This window comes from Notolepis coatsorum (genome assembly GCF_963971535.1).
Source record: "Notolepis coatsorum genome assembly, chromosome: 13".
NCBI classification, from domain to species: domain Eukaryota; kingdom Metazoa; phylum Chordata; class Actinopteri; order Aulopiformes; family Paralepididae; genus Notolepis; species Notolepis coatsorum.
Window position 1 is genome coordinate 5,636,448 of NC_140177.1, and position 13,612 is coordinate 5,650,059.

The window sequence follows — 13,612 nt, forward strand, 5'->3', positions numbered from 1 at the left end:
ACGCGCGTTAGGTTACAGGTTGCTTCTGTTTCGGTGATATATTTTCGGTGAAAAAACTCTTTCGGCCAAAAGCCGAAAGGCCATTTTTGGCAATTTTTGGCCGAAAACTTTCTGTTGCCGAAATTTCGGTGCATCCCTAGTTAAAATGTCAGAAATACACGTCGAGATTTTAAGAGTGTGGCCTTTCTTTAGTTTATGCTACAAGAACTAGATATACTTAATGTAGTAGGGACTGATAGCCCCCCTACTTTTCTATGTCTTTTCAATGTTGTTTTAGAGTTCGATTTAGTTTCAAACCGACGCTAATCGTTAAAGGGTCAGTTCACCCAAAATAAAAAAGAAAGAAATAACATCCCCCCTTTATCTATCCGGGGTCATCCCTATGTTCCCCGGGTTCTATGTTCCCTGTTTTATTTAAAAAATGTTGATAAAGGGTTCTATGTTCCCCCGTCCGCAAAAGGGTTCTATGTTCCCCGGGTCCTATGTTCCCCGGGTCCTATGTTCCCCGGGTCCTATGTTCCCCGGTAGCCGCAAAAGGGTTCTATGTTCCCCGGGTTCTATGTTCCCTGGGTCCTATGTTCCCCCTATGTTTCCCCGGTAGCGAGTGGATTCCAAAGATAGTAACTTTTATAGATAATTCATTTGTATCTCAACGGAGTCACGGATCTAGTCGGGCCACGTAGCATTATGTCGACAAAAATCTAATACAATAAACAAGTGTAAATCAAAGAATTTAAAACAAAGTTTAGCTCAGGGCGGTCAGGTGGCGTAGCGGAGATTGCGTTCGTCACCAACACCGGAGACGCTGGATTCGCCTGTTCGAATCCAGCTCACAGCTCCGGCGTTGTCACCAGCTTGGCTGGCCGTTCACTCTAATACAATTGGCTGTATTAGAGGGTGGGAAAGCTGGCGGGGTGGGTCCGGGTCGTTGTAAACAGCGACTCCTACAGTTCGGTCGGGGCGCCTGCTCAGCGCGGATAGGATCTAAGGGGGGTAGTGTGATCCTTCCACACGTACACCCTCTCAGTGAGAGTCCACGCTGCCAGGTGAAAAGAAGCGGTTGATTGGCTAGACGTGTGTCGGAGGAAGCACGTGATAGCCTCCACTCTCCCAGACCGACTGTGGGGGGTAAGTGCGCAGCGACCAGGAAGGGGATTGGGAATTGGCATAACGACTAACATTGGGATGGGAGAAAATCGGAGGAAAAAGGAGGGGAGAAAAGATTAAAAAAAAAAAGCATATTAAATCGTTTTTATAAGCGTTCGTTCTTATTTGCGGTCTGTGTGTGTGTGTGTGTGTGAGTGTGTGTGGGACACAGTGCAGCCCTCGTTGACATCTACAAGACAAAAGCTGTTGTGGTAAATTCCCACAGACTTTCTACAATAATTTGAGGTTATTGTAGTACAACACAATGAGATTGACTATCCGGAAGGAGGAGGAAAGATTCATACTTGATAGAATTGTTGGTCTCCTCATCTGACTTAGCAGATGAGGAATAAAACGTGTACGCCAGACAAACCAGAACTATAGTTCAACTCAACTGATTTATTTGATCAGAGCCAGGAGTCCAAGGTGAATAGAACAAAGGATTTATCAGAAAACATTAACATGGCTGCTGTGTACAGGAATCAACAATCAGGTTTGCATCTCAAACCTAAATACTGCACATCAAACAGTCACTTGGTTAACATAATTTGAACATACATTGAAAATACTGTAAGCCCTTTTTTGCATATAAGTAAGCCTGGTTTCTAAGCTAAGTTACATTCTAGTCTAACCAAACAATACGGGTTCCATCCGGCTTACTTACATCAAAAAGCAGTAGTTTCTCTGGTCGGGAGGAGTCGGTGGTGGAGCCCCCAGACCCCCTGGGTTGGGTCCGGCCTGAGAGCTCCAGAATTACACTTTGTGGGCCCTTATATCCTATCATTTCTAGCCAATAATAGCTTTACATAATACAGTTGGTCCGTGGGCGTCTTCGGTGAGCGGTTTCCTGTGGGCGCTGGCAGCCCCTCCCTCTGGGTTTCTCTGTGTGTCTTCTCACGGGGGGGGGTTGGGTCTTGTCCCACGGGTGGGGGCTGGTGTGATGTCATCTTCCCTCAGTGATAAGAAGGGGGGTCTTTCTGGCCCCCCCTTCCTTGATGTGGCCACTTGAGTACAGAGGCCTGTTTCAATAAACCTTTTACCAACTATATCTCCTGTGTATATGAATTTACACATTTCTAATATTATGGTTTACTCTTTTGATACTAAACAGTTGATTAATAGATTACTTTGTTTGTGAGTTAGTGTCCATGCTTCAACAAGTCTAAACTGGTCTGCCCTGTGTTCAACCCAGCTGTCTCTGCTTCTACATTTACATACTGTCAATTCAAGAAGGTGTTGTTTGTTCTCTAAATTAGTCATTGCTTGAGTGGGGGTTGAAATAACTGTTGCTGCTGTTATCTGATGTAACTGTCTCAAGTATGGTTCCTTATTTAGCCACTGAGTCCACTCTGCTATTGAAAGGTAGCTGTGATGATCTCTGATTATTCACACATATTATTTATGAAATAACACGTCAATATTTACCACACTGTCATATCTGTGGCAGCACAGACAATCTGACGCAATGGTGCTCGGATATACAGCCGGCCTCGGAGCCGACCTATCTCCCTGCTGTTATGCGTTTTACGCAAGCTGAGGTAGAGACTGTATTACGCACGCTCCCCAATAACAGTGCATCTGGCGTGGACGGTGTCCCCTATGAACAGCTCAGAGCTATGCAGCCCGACATTTTAACATCCATATTTAACATATGCTTGGTGAACAGGATTGTCCCTGATTCATGGAAGGGCGCTCTCATCTATAGGATCCCCAAAAAAGGCAATATCCCCGACGATCCATCAACCTGGAGAGACATTTCCCTTTTACCCACCATCTATAAAGTGTGGCATGAATGAACATGTGTTTTGTCTCAAAACGGGTATCGACGACTTTAAGCACGGGTCTAGTGAATACTTTGCTGTTTTTCTGGACTTCCGTGATGCGTTTTGGAACTTACACTTGTTTATTGTATTAGATTTATCCGTGACTCCTCCTGTGGGCACAACAGCAAAGACAGCGGGAACAATGGACTGAGTTGAGACTGCAGGGGAAGATTGCGTGTCTCCCTGCTGCGGACCATTCTGTCTCTCACTCTGTGTTCAAAAATGTTGCCATAGATGAGTGCATTGTTATCTTTACTCTGAAAGCGAGATTACAGGCAGTCATGCTCCTCACTGTATTCATCATGACAATAACCAAATAGCTGAAACCATGTCCCACATCTTAAATGGTTGCCATGTATGCAGGGGCCTCTACATAAGTAGGCATGACAGAATAGTAGATTTGATAGCAAAAGATATCTCTCTTATTTTTAGGTCCTCCATCACGCTGTTTAAGCATTCTACTGTGAAGCCAAGCATGTGTAACCTGTGTGTAGACACATGAATATGTCTGACAATAATTCAATGTGTCTAACGCTAATTCCTTGCATTCCCTGTGTTCGCGAGGACATTGTGTAACCGGCTGACCGCTCTTGTTCCTCCCTATCCTAATGTAACGGAGGTACCGCAGTATATCCACAGTCACGGGTACAAGTAGTGACGTGGCTGTGGATGGTAAGCGGTACTGCAAGTAAACTCACTCCCCAGAGGCATCCAGACCCGGAAGCAAGCAGTGAATTCACTTCTTGCTTAGTGGTCTGTGATGCCGCCCGCGACGCCGGCGTCCGGGGTTCAACTCCCACTCAGGGCGATCCCTTAACAGGGGTTGAATCGACTTTAAACACAACGCAGACAAGATCACACCGGCTACATGTGGTGCCGTGAGACCCGGATGCCCTGGGTGGTGTGAGTTTAGTGGGGTGAGTGTAACGGAGGTACCGCAGTATATCCACAGTCACGGGTACAAGTAGTGACGTGGCTGTGGATGGTAAGCGGTACTGCAAGTAAACTCACTCCCCAGAGGCATCCAGACCCGGAAGCAAGCAGTGAATTCACTTCTTGCTTAGTGGTCTGTGATGCCGCCCGCGACGCCGGCGTCCGGGGTTCAACTCCCACTCAGGGCGATCCCTTAACAGGGGTCGAATCGACTTTAAACACAACGCAGACAAGATCACACCGGCCACACTAACATTGACACTTAACTTGCTACCTCTCTTGATCCTCCCTATTCTAACATTGACACTTCATAGTGGGACAGGATACAGGTGCCGCCAGGGGGAGCTGGTGACGACGTTGGGCAGGGAGATACAGGTGAAGAAGAATGGGCTCAGGGCGCGGCGCCGACGGAGGCACTTCCTCTTCAGCGTTTTCCACAGAGGGGAGAGGACGCTCCGGAGATCAAGCATGCGAGATATAAACCCAGTTACGAAGCGGGTTAGTAATGAGTATGCGATAGCTTAGCTTTTAGTTAATGCGGAAGAGACATTGTGAACAAAGAAGCAGACGAGCTACTGCCGAAGAGTGTGGTAGATATTGCCCACATTGCGTTTTAGCTGAAGTATAGGCGTCATGACAGGGGGTTTACCACGACCCACAGCTTAGCTTCAGTTAGGCTAGCATCACAGTTTAGCCCGCGCGTCGCCCCACCCCCTTCAGCAGCGGACGTCACTACACTGCACACTCCTCCAGCCCTTCCGAGCCATTACCCCAGCAGTCACCTGCCCAACATCTACCCAGCCCCGCTGCCTGCTATCACGGGACCTCTCGACGGCCCTCTCACCACACGGACGGTTGGTGGTGGGAGCGGGCCGCCATTTGGATAAGTACAGCAAGCGCTCCGAGTGATGAAACTTTATCGGTAGACATTCTCTCTGTGCGGCGCAGGCTCCTTAAGGGCGAAGAGAAGCAGTGCTTTGAACTGACGCTGGTAACAGTGTTTAGGGGCGCCCCGACCTTTTATTATTTTGGGGAAAAGCCGGCTATAGATAGGACTTTTATTTGCAACATGGGCCCACTGTCATTTTGGTTGAGTGTAATAATAATGATGTGTTCTTTTACAAAAATCCCATTGAACTCCTTTATTCCTCTCCCTCTTCCTCCCCTCTCTCCCCACCTACGGAGAAGCGGAGCAGTAGATAACCCTTAAAGGGAAGAGGTTATTACTGTGTCTAGCCCAGTGTGGGAAGAACTTTAGTCTGCATTATAGAGTGAGAGCACTAGGTGCCCAGTGCGGGAGTAACTTTCATAGATGTGTAATAATTTGTAACGTGCAGCAGACTTCCAGTAAAGGAGAAGTAAATGGGACCACTGTGTGCGTGTCTGTTAATGTGCATCTTACCTAACCCTTTCCTTTCCGGGTAATGTTCATTACAATTGAACCCTTTCCCCACCCCCTGCCTATAGTTCATTGTGAAAGGTCTCTACTCATCATTCGGGAAGGGTACTGCTTTGGGGAGCGAATATATCATCCATCTTTACTGCCATCGGGTGTGGGAGGGCCCAGGAAGTATTGGGGGAAGTGTGGGTGTGTGGGGAGCTGCTGTTGATCGCCCTGGAGGGCAAGAAGGACCAGCGCACCATTCCTAGGTTAGTGAATCCTAGGCCCCATCCACTCCCGCTGCTCGACCTCCACTTCAACATTCCTGGCCTACAGTCGGGGACTCAGCCGGACCCAGCTCTGCTGCGTTCTCACTACCAGGTGGCCGTGTACATCCACTCCCATAAAGCAGGGATAATCCACCCTGCTACATTTGCAATTACGATTCCATGTTCTCTATTACAGCTAACACCCCTGATGTATTTGTGGTAAATGAACACCTTAGGGAGGTGTCCATTCTTGAGGTTGGCTGTACTTTTGACTACAGCTTAGAACAGGGGTGTCAAACTCATTTTCACAGAGGGCCACATCAGCATTATGGTTGCCCTCAAAGGGCCAAAGACCGTATAAATGTTAATGTAATGTAAAATAAATGTAGCTACACATTTACATATTGTTAAACATGGTGTTTCTGTATTTATTACTTATTCAAGTTATACATATTGCATATTAATTTGCATAAATGTAAAAATATATGTTAGCTTATGTTATTTTAACAAATAATTTTAGTTTATCAGAACCCCATATTACTCCACCAATCAATGATCAAACCATTCAAGTAAATAACAAAGAAGAATATCATCAAATACAGCTATGACATTAAGTTTGTTCAAAACCTTTTTGTCACAGTCAAGAGGGGCAGAACTAACAACTGTGAGCTGCAAAGAACACGTGGGACAGATGTAGCAGATGTTACAAAAACAAATGGCTGCACACAACCTTGCAGAGGCCATACATCCAACTAATGGAAGATAGTTTAATTAACTTTAATTAACAGATTGCAGAATGGGTACAGTACAGTACAGCTCAATACACACAATTGTTAAGGGGATGCAGACCAGAGAAAGACTTTCGACTTGTTTACATCAGGGTCCCCCATTTTCAATTCGTAATGAAATTGCTATTATGTGTCTGCATGAACACACAACTGTAACTGTACTCAAAAATAACAAAATAAGGGTTGTCTCAGTTCACAACTATATTGGTCAAGTTTTGGGTGGGACTTGTTTGCGTCCCTACAGCTTCTTATTCAATTGAGCGAGATGCTCAGTTATGTCACACAGCCAGTTTGCATCTGACAGTTCAGACAATATTTCTTCAACCCTTTGTTACCTATTCCGCCTGGATCTTTTTTGTATTTTGGGCTGTAAAATTGTCAAAGAATGTCTGAGGAGTAAGTGCTTTTGGCTTTTTTCCTTTGTTACCTCAGATGTTCAACATACATGTATGTGTAAGAATGTGTAATAACTAAGGCTGTCAAAGTTAAAGCTTTATTAACGCATTAACCCACAATTATTTTAACACTGCTATTTTTTAACCCAATATTAATGTAAAAAAAAAAAAAAACTCTTTGGGGGCCACATCAAATGACGTGTCGGGCCGGATTTGGCCCGCGAGCCGTGAGTTTGACACCTATGGCTTAGAAGAAGCCTTCCTAACCAAAATGCTGAAATACCAACAGCTACAGCAGTCCATCTCACAGCTAGGCTACAGATGTAAACTCCTAGTTTTTTATCTTTCGCAGCCTAGGGCATGTGCACAAGTTGGTTGTGAGGGGCCTACAAATAGCCGGTCTCCCCAAAAGGAAGGCCAAGCAGTTAGCCAGGTACTGCTCAGTATCAGCAATAGACCTGTCGCTAAACCACGCCCCCTTTGAAAACTCGGACAAGCAATCCGACCGTGACTGACTATGGCAGCGGGGGGACATCAGGTTCAATTGTCAGATTTACCACAGCAGGTAATAGACCTGTTTTTTTTAAAGATGACACAAATATTTAGTCTAGAAGCAGACAGAGATTACTACTATTGCTGATACATTTTAGTTTAATTTAGTAGTCCAACGCAGTATACCAGCTCTCTCACTCACCCGGTATACTGAGTGGGTGGGGCAGGGCTAAAGTCAAACAGACATTGGATTTGCATGTCAAAGCCACTGTGTAGGCCAGTAGCTAGACCCGACAGCTGTGTCATTTATGTAATGTTAGTGATATTCAAGTAGCAGCTAGTACGAGCAGTGTTCTCAAACAGTCTATTTCTTTTCTCCCCTTCTCATTTCTGTTGAAACCATAGGGCACCAGGGTACTGTGCACACATCATTGGGCTCATGTACACTTTAGACATTTCTCGTGCCCAAAATGATGACACCTCCTGTACCAGTCGGCGACAGCAGTGGCATAAACCCAGAGGGAAGAAGATAGCAGGCCAGCCTATAACGTCTGCAGTCGTGGCAAAAGCCAAACTGAACCGCAAAAGGAGACAGTGATCCCTACCTACACTCCTAACAGGTAGTTTCAAAGCACAATAAAAACACATACATTTGGTAATAAAGGCAAAATGATGCTCCTTCAGTTTATTTGTAAAAAAAAATAGCCTAGGCACAACATCCGATACATTTCTAACACAGTTAGTAACATGTATCAAATAAAATTTTTAAAAAGTCCTCTGTGTTTTATGTCCGCAAAAAGTCATAGGAACATACATACATACATATGATGTGGGAATGTCCAGGAGTACTAGCTTTTTGGGCCAAGGTTGCATTATTTCTCACTAATATAACGGAGATAAACATACCTTGTTTGCCACACATTTTATTATTAAATGATGATTCATCTCTAAAATTAACACCTCACAAAAAGAGTGTTTCTGGCCGGTTTAACGGCAGCAAAGAAAATGCTCGTAATGAGATGGAAACCACCGCATAGTCTCAATATTTACCGTTGGAAACTGTCCTTCTACGAAGTATTGAGATTAGAGGCATCCAGTGCTAGAGCACAGGGAGCAAGGACAGAATCGATCCAAATATTACTTACTGCGGCCCATAAGGTAAAATCAGTACTCCACTAGGTTGAACACTTCATTCATGACACAGTATATGAATATACTGACGGACAATCTATATACTGAAAAGACTCTTTTTATGCTACTGTGTGAATTAATATTAAATGCTGATGTGAATGTCTCTTTCCTCTGAACTTGTTTAAAAAGAAAGTTGGTCACAAAAAAAAACGTAACATGTATCTTTCTGCCTTTAGGAAAGAGTCAGGAATCAGTGAGGAAATATGAGACACTGAGAGGAATGAGAGGCACACCTATAAGCTACATCGTTAACCAGACCCCTATTCTGGTAGCAGTAGGTGGAAAAAACTACCCCATTGGATGTGGCTTGAGCTATCAGGTAATGGTATTCTTGACGATGCAAGGCTGGAAGTTAGACAGCATACTCACAACATACCAGATCTGGTTGATGTTTGTCGACCTTATGTTAGGGATCCTCTCCGACACAATTTTAAATTTCTTTATCTTTGATATAGCACGTTCAACATGTATCCTGTGTGCAGCCACTTTTTTTGTCAGGCAGACATCTGCAGAGGGCATCTGCCTTTTTCCTCTGACGAAGGGTGGGATGTTTATTTCAAGTCCACCCATGCGTTGAACAAAGTACCAACACTACGTTCATCAATCATAAATGGCAAATCTTTTAAATCATGATTTTGTCTCAGTTTCATAAGAACAAGCAAGAGCTGCACACGCAGGGGCATTGTGTTAATTTGCCAATCACTTCTGCTATATGTCAATGGGACTGAAGTTTGCTGTGCTGTTTCACTAAACACAGTACATAGATTGTTGAATTCATCATAAGTGAATCCAGTGGCATATTTTAAATAGGCTGGTACACGGCTGTGCTGCAAGACCTCTGGTGTTAATCTATTTGGTACTTGATTGTGTCTCAGAACAGTATTTATACTGGTCAGTGATTCGATTTGTGCTCGTTGATTTCTCAATCTTTCGTCTCGCTCCTCTTGTCCACCTTCCATTGGGGGAGGCTGCTCCACAGGCCGGCGCTCCTCATCTGGAGGCTCCTCCGCACCCTGACCTTCTTAGAGAAGAGAGAGGAGTAAGAGGGGAGGAGAGATGGGTGATGGATAAGGAGAGGTGAATGAGGAGAGAGGGATGAGGGGGAGAGGTGAATGAGGGGAGAAAGAAATGAGAGAGGGATAAGGAGACAAATTATTTCTAATCTATTTCTTTTTTCTCTCGCTGCAGCTCCCACTGTTGCAGCTCTCCCACAGACCAACTCAACAACATCCCTGCCTGTATCCTCTCACTGTACCAAGACCATCCCCATGCCCCTCTCTCCAGACATAGGCATACCAACACCACAGCACATCCAGAGCTTTGATCTGGAGGAAGCAAGACAACTACAACTGCAAACGACGGGACAGGCTGCATGTCCACTGTGGCACAAGGAGCGAGAGGGCAGGCTGACTGCATCAGAATTACTAGATACTAAAAGAGAAAGAAAATTTCAGATGCCTTCATACAGTCCACATATTACCCCAAGCCCTTCACTGCTACTGCAACAACCTATGGCTCTGCCAATGAGTCAAAAGCCAAGCAGCTGTACCAGGAGACATTTCCAGATAGGCATGTTCATAGCTCTGGCCTCCTCCTGCAACCAGATCTCCCCTTCCTTGGGGCAACACCGGATGCTATAATATGTGACAATGGTCAAACAGGCTTGCTTGAGGTGAAATGTCAGTTTGCAGCAAGGGACATGACGGTAGCAGAGGCAGCCACAGCAATAAAAGATTTCTATGTGCGTGAAGACGGAGAAGACATGCACATCTCAGAGAGGCACAACTGTTATTACCAAATTCAAGGGCAACTACTACTTAGCGGACTCAACTTCTGTGACTTTGTACTTTTTACAAGAGATATATATATTGAGAGAGTTCACAGAGATATTCAGTTCATCAATGACATGATTGTAAAGCTGCACACATTCCATGATGCTCACTCTAGTCCAAAAACATAAATCAGACCTCTTTCATCGTCACTCATGTCCTGTCTTGGGTTGACCTGTGTCGTCTCTGTGAGGGCAGTAACATCTCCAGCACACCTCATTCTGTGAAAAAACACAAAAAGCTGAGTATTAGCTAAGCATAGACGGATAATAATAACAGTTCATTTATGGAGCATCTTTCATACATAAAATGCAGCTCAAAGTGGATTTTATTGACAACAAACACTGGTATCGAATCCAGCTGTCAGCGGTGCCTCCGGCTTGGCCGATCGTCATACTGACACAATTGGCAGTGTCAGCAGGAGGGAAGCCAGTGGGTGGTAATCTGGTCCTTGTAAACAGCAACTCCTACAGGTCGGTCAGGGCACCTGCACAGCGAGGAAGGGATCTGGGTGAGGTAGTGTCACCCAATGAGAGTCCTCGCTGCCAGGTGAAAAGAGGCTGCTGGCTGTCTCCTATGTATCGGAGGAAGCATGTGATAGACTTCAGGGCTCCCTAGACCGACAAGTAGGGGGGAAATGCACGCAACAACCAGGAAGGGGAGGGGGGAATTGGCATAACGACTAAATTGGGATGGGAGGAAAATACAAGAAAAATAGGAGAAAAAGTGGATAAAAAAAAAGGAAAGATGAAATTACCTACCTGGGTTCCATCCTAGAGGCAAATATTTCCTGTGACAAAATGGCAACCAATGTAATCAAAAAAGTCAACCAACGAACAAGATCCTTGTACCGGATCTCCTCTCTGGTGAAGACTCTAACAGGAGCACTCATTCAAGGGTTTGATTGATTGATTGAAAACTTTATTAACAGATTGCAGAATGGGTACATCTCAATACACACAATTGTTAAGGGGATGCAGACCAGAGAAAGACTTTCGTCTTGTTTACATCAGGGTCCCCCATTTTCAATTCATCAGGACATTATGACATACATGACATACAGATAGACAGTACTGCTACATCTTTTTTTTTTATCCACTTTTTCTCCCATTTTCTATATTTTTCTCCCATCCCAATTTTGTATCATCCAATTCAACCCTCCCCTGTCACGAACGCTGTTTCTTGCCTCCCACAAGCCGGCTGCAATGTGGACTAAGTCATACATAGCACAAGTCCCCTCCGGCATCTTTTCACCTGCGCAGCTCGATCTCTTAGTGGCGAGGAGTAACGCGTGGGAGGCTCACGCTGCCCCCGACACTTCCTGATTCTACTGCGCAGGCGCACTGTAGGAGTCGCTGTCCACAACGCCCGATCCCCACCCATCAGTTTCCCACCCCCTAATACGGCCAATGTGTATTAGTATGAACGACCAGCTAAACTGAAAGCAATGTGGAGCGCTGGGCTCGAACAGGCGAGCCCAGCGTCTCTGCATTCGTGGCGAGCGCCTTGCCCACTACGCCACGTAGCCGCCCACAGTACTGCTACATCTATACAAGAGAGTATATACATTTGACGTAAACACTGTACATTGGAGGAGGTTGGGTGGGTTGGGTAGGAGGGGTTTGGGGGGGGGGGGGGGGGACACTGTACAACTGTACAAGCAAAACTGTACATTGGAATATTGACAACCATACTAGGTAATTTACTGTACATTGGAGGGGGTTGGGTTAGGACATTTACAGGGGCCAGTTTCGAATTGCAGTCTCCCGTAGGTGTTCTTTGAGAGTGGTTTTGAAAGTGGGTAGTGATTCACATTCCTTTACAGCTTTGGGTAGGGCGCTCCACATTGATATGGCATAATTGCGAAATGTGTTTAGTCCCTTGTTTGAGCCGAATCTGGGTTTAACATGATTTGTGGAGCTCCCTCTGGTGTTGTGATCGTGGTATTCACTGACCTTTGGGAAGTATTTTGACATGTACATGTACTTGGTCGTGTAGTTAAGTGTATCTTGTAGACAAGGCCCATTGCAAGTTGCTGTACTCTTGTCGTCTACTCTAACCATCCTAGGTTGTCAAAGTGGGCAGGGGTGAGGTGGGTTCTAGGAGTAAGGTCAAGCAGTAGTCTGACCAGTTTGTTTTGAGATGTTTGTAATTTTGTTTTTAGCGCCTTTGGGGTGGCCCCCACCCAACCCCCTCGAATGTATATATATATTTTTTTATGATCTCTTTCTCTTAATTAAACAGTACTGTATATTTGTATGTCATGTATGGCATAAATGTCATTATGAATTGAAAATGGGGGATCCTGATGTAAACAAGACGAAAGTCTTTCTCCGGTCTGCATCCCCTTAACAATTGTTTAACGTTTTCAATCAATCAATTCAATAACGTTTTCAATCAGTAGGTAATTAAGAGATGAGTACAAATATAGATATAGCATCTACAGATATAGAAAAGTATTATGTAAATACTATATATATATATATGGATATGGTGAGAATATAGTATACAGCATGCTATCATACAGAGCGATGGGTTATATTATATGCAGGTGTATAAGTAAGTATATAGAAGGATTATATGCAGGTATATTCAGACAAATATGGATATATATATATATGCAGTAAATGTGAAAATATAAATGTAAATATGCGGTAAATACAGCACTGTTGTACATGCTATCAGAGTATAGGGCTAGACTATAGTACGAGGTGGGTAGTTAAGATTATTATGATTATAGTGTAGGGCAGTTGTAGACTGTAACATAGATCACATCACGGTACAATTGGCAATTAACCCGGCACATTTTATTTTCTTCAGCTTATATCGGTTATTTATTTACTTTATTTCATTTTATAATTTACTATGTGCAGAACAGAATGGTGTTTTGTTGAATTGTACCAATTCCTATGCATGTACAAAGACAGTAAAACGATAACAAAGGTCTTATAAATAGCCCATCACATTTTTACTTCACGTCATTTCATGGAATTTGTGGAGTGGTACGCTTGCCTGAGGTAAACCGGCAAGACACCTGATTTGCAACATGTTATGGTCATTGCATGCATTTGCTGCCACAGACGCCGGACGCGTAATTACACACAATCCAGAAAATCCATTATGTTTGATTGATGAAAACTTTATTAACAGATTGCAGAATGGGTACAGTACAGTACAGCTCAATACATACAATTGTTAAGGGGATGCAGACCAGAGAAAGACTTTAGTCTAGTTTACATCAGGGTCCCCCATTTTCAATTCATCGTAACATATATGACATACAGATAGACAGTACTGCTACATCTATACATTTATGACATACCAGATTTGCAATTACAGTACTGTTTGTGATACAAAAAGAGTCA

General features: G+C 44.3%; 1 protein-coding gene across 1 annotated transcript in view; it reads right to left on the bottom strand.

Moving 5' to 3' along the window:
- Positions 1–9,340: 9,340 nt before the first annotated feature.
- The window catches only part of LOC311238869 (DNA excision repair protein ERCC-6-like), a gene marked incomplete at both ends in the record, with an annotated part of 31,672 nt that continues 27,400 nt past the window's right edge, over positions 9,341–13,612 (bottom strand). The window contains 1 exon segment of the mRNA XM_084327069.1: positions 9,341–9,436. Within this exon segment, the coding sequence (XP_084183195.1) occupies positions 9,341–9,436 (96 nt within the window).